The 13,408-nt window shown below is 33.0% G+C and overlaps 1 protein-coding gene across 2 annotated transcripts in view; it reads right to left on the bottom strand.

Moving 5' to 3' along the window:
* Positions 1–13,408, bottom strand: part of LOC118184166 (sulfate transporter-like) — a 257,622-nt gene that overhangs the window by 213,277 nt on the left and 30,937 nt on the right. For both annotated transcript variants that reach the window (XM_085819539.1, XM_085819550.1), the window contains exon 2: positions 7,747–7,863. In XM_085819539.1, coding sequence (XP_085675665.1) covers positions 7,747–7,801 — 55 coding nt within the window. In that variant the 5' untranslated portion in view covers positions 7,802–7,863. The remainder of the gene's footprint in view (positions 1–7,746; positions 7,864–13,408) is intronic.

Here is a 13,408-nt window from a genome sequence, read left to right as displayed (position 1 = left end):
TTCTTAGGCAATCTCGTTCAGGCCACGCGCGCCGTTTAAAAGCGCTGCTATTGTAAGGCCAGTGATTCTTATCGTGGTAGAAGATAGTTTACGTTTGGAACGTGATTCCTATAGGCATTCATTCAACACGTTACGTGCCTAGTCTGTTTTGTAAATAGTTACATTCTATACAAAGATATTACGAAGCAGAAAATTAGCATTACTGAATTCCGGAAAGAATTACGCTATCCCTTACGAGTTGTGAAAAAGAAGACATTCTATCGAACAGAAATGCAAGAATATCTAAAAAACGAAAACATAAACGCCAAAGAAAACCGGGAAAAGCCTCTGAAGTACAGAAATATTGTAAATTATGTTATGATAAAAATGCAATAGAAGCTGGTAGATTAATGGCCAGAAAAAAGACTAAGAGAGTTATCACATTTTATAATAGTTGTAATGGAGAACCGTTTTTATGTTTACCGTGTTTCAATGAAATCCATTAGTTCTGTAATGAATCAAAATTAAATAAATTTTAAATAAATTTTCTGCAATTTCATAAAAGAGTATAAATTGCATAGTTATATATAATGTTACACGCTGTGAGCTAGCGGCGGTCGAAAGGGAAAGTCTAGTGTCAGCCACAGATGGCTGATGCAGCCTAAACGGAAAGTCCAGTGTCAGGCACAGATGGCTGACGTGGCGCTCAAAGTGTTAAGAATATAATGTTCACTAGCCTTCGTAGAGGTATGTGGCTCAACGCAGAACAATTTGAAGAACTCTGCATGAAAGTTATTTAACAGGAGATAAATGGAAATACATCGTGACCGTCGATGAAGCATTGAATTTACCTAAATGACCGCAACAAAAAAGATCTATTGATTACCAAAAATGAAAAGGAAAAAGTGTATAGACTTGATTCCATCCACGCAAAGTTTTAGTAAGGGTTTTATGATTGTCGCAGGATTATCTTACAATGGAAATTAAAAATAAGGAGACGTGGGGGGAGTTAAAATCAATGTGCTATCGAGAGAAAGTTTTACTTTCAATATTTACAGTAACTGGGATTACAATTACTTTCAAGGAGTGAACCTTCATCAAGGCAACAAGTCATATTTCGAAAAGCAAAAATATATATTGCAATTTTTTCTTATATATACGTATTTACGAAAGTCATACATTTTGAGGGGGTGTTTGATCTAACAACCGAAGCTTTAATCGCAATTTTGAAAACTTTTTTTTTTTTTTTTTTTTTTTTTTTTGTACGACGAGGCAAAAGTTTCGTAATTTCCATAGATAATGCAGCTAACTTCAAAGGTGTTCATGAGGAACTTTACAATTCTAGTTTGCAAAATCTTGTAAGAACTCCCGATGATAAATATCAGGTTTTCTTGGCTGCTGAGGAAGTACTGTGGAAATTTCTTCCTCTCAGAGCTCCAAACTTAGAAGTGCTGTGGGAAGCAGATGTTAGGTCTTTCAAACACCATCGAAAAAGAACCATCGGGAAAGTCACGCTAACCTCAGAAGAACTGTTAAATATTTCTGCTTACATTGAGGGGCATTCTCTTTTCCAGACCCCTTACTTCTTAATTTCCTCACGCAAATGATTTTGAACTTATATAAGCCCTTATGGCTGGGTTATAAGGCCCAGCCATTTTTTTGATAGGACGCTAATAGATATTTAAGATCCAAAATTCTTAGAAAGGCCAGATAATAGGTTACACGTCGGAAGAGAAGAGCAAAAGTTGTCCAACAAGCATGGAAAAGATGGCACCGCTATTATATTTACCACCTACAACAAAGGGCTAAATGGCAATTTTCTAAAAATAACGTTTCTTCTGGCACTCCCACATTGTTGAAGAAAGACAATTTACATCCCTGCAAATGGTCTTTTTATCGACTAGAAGTAATAGCTGATCCTGACGGTAAAGTTCGTGTGGTGATCCTAAGAACCCCGACCTTTAAAAGATGTATTTCAAAAATTTATGTTTGCCAATCCAGTGAGAAATCTTTTGTTTACTATTCATTAACTCCAATGACATTATTGTTATATTCATTATTATATGTAGTGTTGCAATGATATTGTTGCCGGCGCACGGTTTCGTAATGGATTGAACATACACAGAACAGACGATAGCTTCATAAAATTTATTTTAACACTTTATTTTAAAGAAACACGTTACAGTTCTGGAACATTCCTCAAAAATACTCATACAGCTCTTCTCAGTATCACAGAGCATTATCAGTTGTTACACTTCAAACTTATCTTCAAACTTAACGTTAAACACAAAGCAATTCAAAACACAGATAAAAGGTGAAGTTCTTACGGATATTTTAATACTCCGAATTCAGCTCTGAATTAGCAACTGAGAAACTGATGCTGTCTCTGGTCTTATATAGTTTGTCCCCGGCCGTCGAGAAATCTCTACTACCTTTTACTTCTCGAAATTATTAGAAAGCATATGATGCCCGAATACGGTTACATTTACATAGAGGATCGGTTAGTCATTCAGTTACAATATCCGTTACAGTTATACAGAGACCAGACCGAAATGTCGCCAGATGGTTGCAAAGTTTGGTGACTTTTGGCGATTTGTAGCGAAAACTATTGCCAGCTTGACGATGTCTCACCAGTTTAGCGATATAACCATTTACTTTTGTCCCTGTAGTTTTACTTTTCCGGAAAGCTTCGCTTCTTAAAATTTTCATGTTACATTACACAAAAAATACAGCAATCTCATGTACAATTTCACTAACATTAATTACATATACGTATAATCCGTAACAATATTATTGCTGTAGCTATTATTCATACTGTTTAGAAAGTGATTATTTATATGTTTATTTTGAACTGCAGAGACATTTCAACGTTAGAGATCGTTATAATGTTTATTTTGAACTGCAGAGACATTTCAACGTTAGAGATCATTATAATGTTTACTTTAACATAAAAACTAAATGATTATATTTTCAAAATTGGCGACGTTGGTATAAATTCTAAAGCTGTAACGGTCACTTAAAGATGTAACGGGTGTTTTATTATTATTCTAGTAGTTTCAATTTGTGTTTGCTTTGTAGCTTGAAGTCTTATAAAACAAATTAGCTCTTAGTTTCTTTTACTTCTAGTAGCATTGTTTTCCTCTTAATTTGTAACAGATACTACCAGATACTTCTTTGGAACTGAAAACAAGGAAACCCGTCTTTGCTGTCTGCGAGATTCAAACCACGAATAACTTCCTAGCTGGATGTGCTAACTACTTTCAGCACGAGAGCCCGCACAGGAAAATGAGATACTATTTAAGTCCACATTTAGAAGCGATGCTTTCTTAGAAAATTTTATAAGGAAAAAAAAAAGACATATTTATTTCACAAACTGTAAAGTCCATTCAGTTTAGCTGCAATAACTGAATCTACGGAGAATTATCAGCGTTCAGCAATCTTATCAATTCTGTCAATGATGTTATAGTTCAAAATCGTTTGAATCCCCGCGAATATATTTTCTTCCTCAACACAAAAATAGTTCCTATAATACTAGTTTTCATTTATCTATATAAAGAAGAAAGTCTGTTTTTTTGTCCTCTAATAACTAAGTCACTACTATAGCTATCGTCACCAAACTTTCTACAATTCTTTTCTGGGTCCTGGAAAAGGTCGACGTCCACTTTTTTCCAAAAAAAGTAGCTAAAATCAGACATATTAATTAAAAACTCGGAAAAACGATAATTTTCACCCTCATTTTTGCGAGTGGCAACAGTCTCGCAAGCCGGAGATGAAAATCTGAGAAGCGTTGCCACTGCTCACTTTCAAATCGTAGAGTTTGTTAATAAAAAAATTTCCACGTTTTACAATGAAATAAAAATAGCATTGCCAAACATTAAATACATTATTCCCAATTCTGAAAATTCGCGGGAAGCCATTTCGACTGTTTCTATCTTCGTACGACTTTAATCGGCCGAAATATTAATTAAAAACTCCGAAAACACTAATTTTCGCATTCATTTTTCCGAGTGGCAACAGTCTCGCGTGTTGTAGATAAAAATGCTTTATTTCGAAATGTGTTACTACCGCTCGCTTTCAAATCGTAGAGTTTTTAAATAAAAAATTTGTAAGTTTTACAAAATCTCTACATATAAAGAATGCCTGTTTGTGTGTGCGTTTGTTTGTTTAATCGCGTTGTTGATTTCTGATCAATTATGATCAATGTTTTCCCCATTTAATCAACTAAAATTGAATATATAGGTGAACTATTGGAAGGAACTTGAGTTTTTATGACCATTTGATTAGAAAGCGAAAATAATTAAAAACTAGGTGCCATTGTGGCTGATATAATGACAGAGAATTAATTTATTTTCTATCGAAATTTTTTATGTGGGTTCCATATCGCATCAGATTAAAAAATGTATGACTATGAATCATATTTTTTGCATCATTATTACAAAAAGATTACATCGGTATCGTTCTCTCTTTAGAAACATTACTCTCAATGTAACTTAACTGGTATCGGGTACTTCCGCTAGTATAATTATATTCATCTGTGGTTTCCCTGCTCTTGAAAGTTTTTTAGTCTCTGACACTCGATATAAAATACAGTAAAAATGCCAATACTCAAATTCGACTTATCCGAATCTCTTAAAAGTGAACTCGGTTATCCGGAACTTTTGATGATCGAATGGGCTGTGGTTCCCGCCTGTGCGAATATCAGAAATTGAAAACACAAGAAATAAACTAAGCAGTTTCAAAATAGAACAGAATCATCGTTATTCGGAGAGATAGGATAAATGGAAAATCCGGATAATTGTATACATTTTCAGCAAATGTTATATCTGAAGCTTGAGAGAGAACGAGAGACCTGGGTAATTCGAGTTATTTAGTATTGAAAACAGGATTGGACGCAAGCTTTCTGCCGACCGGTACAGTTTCTGTCTTTTCCAAATTCTGGTACTCTGCAGCCGCACTGGTTGCACCAGCTTTAGCGGTTGCCTAGCCAGTGAATAAAAGCAATCATTTAATTACATTAATCATCATGAAAAAAATTAATTAAAGGGAAAGTTCCTATGATTTGAAGCCAACACAAAATTATGAAGCATCAGTTATTATTTTTCAAAATTGTTCGACACTAAAATTATTTTTAAACATCTAGAATAAAAAAGTCAAATCAGATTTCTAGCTATTCCTTTCGTAGAATTCCTAACGACTTCTTTAAGTTATTTTTTGTCATCAACTTCCGTTTCCTCTGACGGTTACCATTAATTGCATGAGTCAGCAGTGCATTGCTTGAGAGCTCGTAATGTGTGTGTGTCAGGAGCTTTCAAAAACCGCTTTGTTCTCTGTCGATAGAAATAATATAATTATAAGACGAAAATTAGAAGCCCGTTGATTACTAGTGAACTGAGGTAATCGAAGAACGCTATTTGTGAGGCAATGCAAATGTATTCTTGGAAATTTCCAAGCCCAGTTATGTTTAATCAAATCATATTAAACTAACCATGCTTGAAAAACAACACATTGCCTGGATGTTCCTATATTCAAACGGGGATTTTTAACTTGCGTGCTGTAAAGATTTGACTAGCCATGTCTTGGACATTGTTTTCTTCGGTTGCGACAGAAAAGCTTAGATTTCTGTCAGGAAATTGGACCGTACCGAGGTGGAGCTAAAGAGGGGTAATTCTGTTTTGAGAGCATCTAGTTCTGCAATCAAATATCAAAATCTGAAAGCTTCTAGATTTTAAATTACTCCCAAACAGGCGTGGTTTTTTTTTTTTTTTTTTTTTTTTTTTTTTCCACTTACAGCCACATACACGCTTCGAGAGCATTTGGGCTAACTCCCCTTTGAGCTAAAAATATTTAAAAACAGCATACAATTAGAATATCCGGTAGACAGTCTCGCGGCGCTGAAGATGAAAGTGCTTTATTCCCTATAGTTTTGGCACTGCTCGCTTTGAAAGTGTTCAGTTTTTTAATCAAAAATTAGTTTGTTTACAAAAGTTTTACAAAATATGAAATATACAATAAAAAAATTCCAAATTCTGGCTTCTAAGTGCATATGTTCGGGTGCAGCACTATGATATTCAAATTTGATGTTCTACTGAGTATCCTTGTTTTTTCTGGATGATTTGATTTCTGAGTATCCTTGTTTTTTCACAATGCGAGAAACATACACGTATTTATGAAGATTCTTCATTATTTAATTTCTTTAAATATAATACAAGGCGATAACATTTGGTGGCAACAATTTGAAAAGTGTAATGGACACAAAATGCCGTTTCGAGACTTAAGGGCCTTGTGGCCTAACGGCCCTTTGGGCTAAGAAAAGGTCTTTTATGAATTTTTATTTCACTCTATTTTATCAGTTTGCATTAAATAATTTGGTAATCTTGCTTTCAAATACAGATTATCCTCTCTAAGACGACTACGATTTTGGTCTTTTGTACAGAGCCGTAGCTAAGGTTTTCAGCACCCGGTTTCAACTGAAGATTTCGCCCTCCCTCCTGTTTGCCAAAAATGGAAAGTATTACATTCAATATTTCATAACGTCAGTTTGGCTCACACTGGATGCTGCGCACGGAAAGAGATGTATCCCTTACCCCCCTTAGCTAAGCCACTATTTCTGTAGAAGTGGTCTTCTTAGAGAAGTGATGTCCAATACAAATATTTATTTATGCTGTCTGAGAGCTGATCAACTACAAGAAATGGTCGCCGCAAGAAGTTTCGCAAATATTTTATTTACGGTTACTTATCGGGTGAAGGTAAAGAAATGTTATACATAAAGGTATAGCTTACCTGAAATTAGACTGCCACTTAAGAATCTTGTTAATTACTTTTCAAAATTATTGCATGTTAATAATGTTCAAATTTTGAAAAATAATTTGAACCTCTGTATCTATATGTATAACTGCAACAATATTGTAAAAAACCTGTTCGCTGTTTCCGCAATACACCAATATGGAGTTCCTGAAAATTCATTTGAACCAACAGTTTGGAATGCAATGAAAGATAACCAAACCATCCACGATTCCTGATGACTCTTGATAATCAGCGGAGGTCACCGTGGTGTGGTGGGTTATTCAATACTTATTTGTGTTTTCCAGAAATACTAGTCCCTTTCAGAGATGGTCTATATATGGTTTCAGATATTTAAGTTCTTACAACTTTTTTAACCTGACATCCTGTACTCTGTTACTTTAGAATAGGAACTTTGAAGGGCCATTTTAAAACTCCCGATTTTCCTTGTAACCGTCGTAACGACATCTGCTGCAGATGGTTAAGTTCCCTAACTGTTTTTTTTTTCGCCTTTCATTTCCGTTTAACGTGTTTCTTTTTGTGAAAAGCGAGCAAATAAAGATTCGCTTTAAATGAGGTGGAGAAAATAAAGTGCTGTTGGTGATAACGATACGTGTTATGTTTATAAATGGGAGAGGCAGGGAAAGACCATGACGTGTCTATTTTAACGTAACAGACTATAGCTCTCGATCGTAGTTTAGCAACTGTCATTTTCCTCAGCTAGGTGAACATCAACGAGAGTATAATGAAACCTTCCATGGCGATTATATCTCTTAGAAGATTACCTCTAAGAGAGATCAGTAAATTTGAAAGCATACTACATCACCATTGAATATCGCCTCTCTAAGACCATCAATTCCGCAGGAGACTTTAATCATTTACAGCCGTGAACTATAGATGTTTAAAGCTATTCGGTAAGTAAGTGTTCAGGAAATGGCGCAATGCAATGGAAACTATGAATATATGAGAAGTAAAAAAGTTTCTTACCCAAGCTTCTTCTGATGGCTCGGATGACGGGAATCACAGAACTGAGGAAGGACATTATGTATCTTACGAACCAATAAATTTTGTCAGCTTAAATCATAATTCAACTCCCGTGTCTCTCTGAAAGACAGTAGTACAGTTACAGTTAATAAAAGCGCAAGGCAGAGGAGCTAGAAAGTTGAACAAAAAAAAAGGACAGCACACACCTATACTTGTGAAGTAGCAAAATCTTTCAAACATTAAAAATCTTTTATCAACATTTAAAAAAATCTTTCAAACACATAATAATGTAACTTAGTTTTACAATACATTATACTTGGGTGTTACGCATTAAAAATGTAACATTCTATAATGCAATTCATTTTGGTAGTAAATAACAAAAAAAGTGTTTTGTTAATAAATTCGATAAATGCAACGCACGCATTTTAAAATTCGATAATATCGCAAGAGGTTCAAAATCATTTTCAAATATTCTTTCAAATCTGTAATGGTATAAAGTTCTGCAATGTGCAAATAAACAGATAGACATTTCAAACATGTTCGCAGAGTAATTCAAAGCGAACCTAATTATCAATAGCCGGATATCTATGGCGTGTGCATTTTTTGAAAATGTTCCCTTTTTAAAGCATTTTTAGGGAATTCTGGCGGAAAAACTTAGAGAGCGCAAAATACATAACAATAAAAGTAAGCCTTTTTTTTTTTTTTTTTTTTTTGCTTAGCCGGGTGAAAGAGGGTGTCTTTATACGTCCTTGCATTAGAAAATTTGTCAAAGATAGTAACGTTGAGAAATAAATGGACGTTGTGAAAAAAAAAAAGCCTGGATTCCCTTCAAAGACGTAGTAACCAAAAACACTTCTACTACAACCTTCTGCATAAAGAGTTAAATAACACTTGCACTTACCAAAAAATAACTTCCAGTACTCAGATTCTTCTAAATAAATTTAAAGCACTACATAAAAGACTTAAAATACAACCCCAGAAATATAACAACAGGTTTGCAAATCTCTATGCCTTACCGAAATTTCATAAGTCTCCAATTAAATTCAGGTTCATAGCTAATAGTACTAAAAGTTATCTCAAAGAAATAGATTATCTCTTTGCGCAAAAACTTCGTATGATTCGTGAACTAATCAATAACTATGATTTTAAAGGTTTGCATTGCAACTGGATGATCTCTAGTAATGAACAAGTTATTAAAACTCTGAATTCCCTTCAAATAGAACATATCCAATGCTACGACTTTGAAAACCTTTATACATCTCTACCACTCGAAGAAATTTTTACAAGTTTACTTGCTCTTCCAGATTTATTTCCACAAATTTCTACCATTCTCAGCAACGAAAAATGGCAACTATTCCTTACCAGCGTTCTCTTCAATAATTTTATTCAGTTTGACAATTACATCTATAAACAAGTTCAGGGAATACCTATGGGCGGGAATTTTTCAACTTCAGTTTGTGAATTATTCCTGTTCACTAAAGAACTAACCTACGTACGTTCACTCAGAACGGAAGAAAGTCTCTTTTTCCAACACATCTATAGATATATTGATGATGTCATAGCATTTAATAACTACAACAAAATAGAAAACGCTAATATCTACCCTGCTTGCTTAAAACTTAATAAAACCAATACAGAACAGCATGATATAGTCTACCTTGATTTACATATTATTGATTACCGTTTTATTAAAGTTTACGATAAAAGAAGAGAATTTAATTTTTCCACACTTAAACTCACTAACTGGAATTCAAATATTTCCAAAAGAGTAATAATCAACACAATTTATTCACAGCTACTTAGAATGAAAAGAATTTGCAATACTGCGGATCACTTACAAGAAGAAATACTATACTTCGTAACTATTTTAAAAAGTAACCAAATACCACATAAAATAATTAAAAATTCCCTGACCAAAGCTGGCATTAACCTTACCTAATTATAGATTTTTTGAGTTAGATAATGATTTTTTATACCTAAAGCTTCGGACGGTTTAAGAAGGATGACTAATTCAGAGAATCTATTGTAAAAATGTACAGAAAATTCTTGTTTATTCATTCTCTTTCCTCCTAAAAAATTTTTTGGCACTTTAATCTTAAATACTATTATGTACATATTTTTAAATTTAAATTTCTTTAGTGGCCAATATTACTGCTTTTATTAACAAATCGGGCTTTTTTCATTTTTCATAGTAGCTTGATCGCCCGCTAGCTTGAAGAATTATGACTTTTTTAACAAATTACTGTTTTTTCCTTTTTCTCATGCTTTAATGGCCAAGTATTTATAGTTTAGCTGAATTTGCCATTTTCACTTCGAAAGAATTTTTTCCATCCTTCTACAAGCCAAGCGCCATTTTTTGAGCTCTTCACACGGTTCACGAGGTTTCCGGCCCCCTCCGATAATAGGAGACGAGTTACAGATAACGAAAATCACTTCGCATTGGCTAAACGCCCACAACTCTTCGCTCCCCCCTACCTACGTCATCCAAAAATGAGACGCTTGAATTTAGCAGCCATTTTTCTGCATGTTTCCAGAGGGACAGCTTTACATCACCAAAGGTCAGTTTTTTTTGTTTCTTTTGTTACAACTTTTTCTTGGTCTTAGCAAGACCCACTGAGTTGTTCTTTTCTCAATTTTATTTTATATTGATTATTAACTACAGGTTTTCTTACAGTTTCATAAAATCTACAGTTTTTAAAAATTAAATTGTTAATCTTTAAGCTTGCAGGCCCAGCCCGAATATATTTGTATTTTAAGGACTAATAGCTCATCGCTATTTATTTTCGTTTTGATTTTAATTTTAGACTAGATTTAGAAAGTTTGATTTTGATTTACATATTTTAACACCTTAATGTGTCTTTCTGAGCGGACGCGTCGGGAAATTGGAACAGAGAATTGAGACTATTAAAATTTCCAAGACACTTTGTCAAAAATTTTTTAGCGAAAAAGTTTCAATTGTCTGTTTCGGCGAAACGCGTAATGGGGTTAGCTTGATTCGACGTTCAAATAATTGAAATTTCCCTTGAAAAGCCTGTTTGGATGTCGAATTGGGCTAATTTACCATTTTCCGCTTACTTTTTAACTTTTTCTGTTATTTAATTTTATTGTATTTATGTTTACATGTCTAATGATTTGCTTTTCATGTGTATTAATTTTTGAAAACGTCTTTAACCTTTTGGAGCAGCAGCTCTTGGTAACTTTTAGGCGAGCTTTCTACAATTTTTATTTTTTACTTATTTTGCAGCATATTGCGCAAGATGTTTTCTTGACCAAAATTGTTATTACTGCTTTGCTTGATAAATTATATATATATATATATATATATATATATAATTCTCTTGCGCCATTGCTGCAAGGAATGAAATTTGAATTTAACAAACATTCTTTATTCGTAAAAAAGCAAATTTAAAGATAATTAAAAATAAATTTAAATTATGAAATTGTAATTGTAAACAATAAATGATTAATTATTCATGCGAACTAATCTACAATATCATTTATATTTTGAGAGCATATGTAAATAAGTGCAGGTATCAAAATCCATGAATAAATATAATATTCCCCAAAATATTTTTTTAATCCTAAAAAATTAAATATGCATAAGTGAATAATTGTTGAGCAGGCAGGAGACAGACTTATCAAGGGGAAGTTGCCACCAAACCTAACTCTTCAATTACTCAATTCGTGTTTCGTTATTCATGTAGGCAAGGGTAAAAGTAAATTCAAAACCAAAAGTAAAATCAAATGTTGTGAACTACTAAAAACTTCCCCTTAGGCAAGAGTTTCTAAATTACTTCGGTTTTCTAAAAAAAAATTGATTTCCTACTCTTAATTGACTTTAATTAATTTTAATTCTAGTCATTTACTTGCTAATTTCTCAAAATTTCACTTGTTTAATTTCTTTTTAGTAATTAAACAAGTGGCTCAAAGCAGAAAAATTTCTAGATCCCTGTACGAGATCTAGTTGTAGGAGATAAATGGAAATACATTGTGATTATCGATGAAGAATCGGTTTACCTAAATGACTGGAGTAAAAGGAAGTCCATTTATTATCGAAAAGGAAGTGAAAGAAGTGTACAGATATAGTTCTGTCAATACCCGAAGCTAGTTTCAGTAAGGGGATTATGATTGCCATAGGATTCGCTTCTAATATCAAATTAAAAATAAGAAGAGCAAAAAAAAAAAAAAAAAAAAAAAAAAAAAAAAAATGTTAAAATCAGTTTAACGTATATTGTCAAGAGAAAGTTTTATGTCCAATAGCAACAGAAGAAATTCCATTTCTTTATCCCAGTGACTTTAAGTGAGTGAAACTTCATCAAGACAAAGCAACAAGTCGTACTTCGGAAAGCACCATTGCATTTCTTGAATAAATGAAAACTGATACAGTTATTGCATATATACCTTTAGAATGTGCTACTGCAAAGTCTCCTGACGTTACTGTATCTTTGGTCTCTCGAAAAGAGCTCTTTCTAAGCTCCAACCCATAACTAGGGATGAATTTTGAAAGGTAATGAAAGTGGAAAGGAGATCAGTACTCCTGTATATCTTACGAGAAGCCCTTCTATCGTGGAAATCACGATGCAGAATAAAAGGCTATGACATGGAGAATTAAAAAAGATACTCATAAATTTAAAACATAAGTTAAACGGCGTCGAAATCGTTCGAAAAACATGTAAACATCCTCTATAAAAGTAGTTGTGATATTATTGTAAGAGCTGCTGCATTTCGTTGTGTAATTTTTATTGCAATTAAAGTCAAAACTTGTTGGACTGGAAAGGTTGATTAAATAACTGCAATCATAAGAGCTATATTTTATCACTGAAATCACAGAATATTTTTATGAAAATACAGTACTTGGATCGAAGGAAACTGCATTAACTGGACTCATTAAAATCATTATATATATATATATATATATATATATATATATATTTCTTTTTTAAAAAGAACTATTTTAGGTAGCTGGCCAAGCAAGCGGCTAACTACTATTAAAAATTAAATTATGATTGTAACTTTTGCTATTTCGTAGGAATATAAGTAAAATTCCAATAATGAAAAAAGAAATATCACAAGAAAACTTATAACTTATTTGAAAAATAGATAATAGAGACATAGAAATATTGTAAACAGAAGTAAATGCCTACCATAAAATAATAATCCAAAAAAACACAATATGAGTGAACACAGAATGTCCCCTTTAAAAAGAGCAAAGAAGTGCTTCGTGTTAACCTCAACAAAGAATACGTTGGAGTCATATTACAAGCTCTAATTTCAAGGAGTTTTTAACCTCATTATGATTCAAATGTGGGAGAAAAATTGAAATGTAGGATACTTTTAATTGGTTTAGAAGTAAAAGGTGTCAAAATTGACTAAATTTGGACAACACGAATACCAGTTTTAAGAATGTGTCACAACAAAATTGAAAACAACGAACAAGAAGTATGATTATTTAATAATTTATGACAAAAGCGGAAGATCGAAACATGATTAAACTAACACAAACGATGCCAAACTAAAACCAATTAATAAAAGCTATAGTTAGGAAATGAAATTCTGAAAAGATTTAGATTTTAACTAACAGACATTTTGTTAAGGTTTTTTATGCTTTCGCTGATGTCGCTATTCACGAATATGCTTCAGGAGTTACTCCTGCTAACATAACTTT

This window comes from Stegodyphus dumicola, chromosome 1 (assembly GCF_044657685.1).
Source record: "Stegodyphus dumicola isolate Sdum_Otavi_A_Nest chromosome 1, ASM4465768v1".
NCBI lineage: Eukaryota > Metazoa > Arthropoda > Arachnida > Araneae > Eresidae > Stegodyphus > Stegodyphus dumicola.
This window is presented reverse-complemented; position numbering and strand designations above follow the sequence as displayed.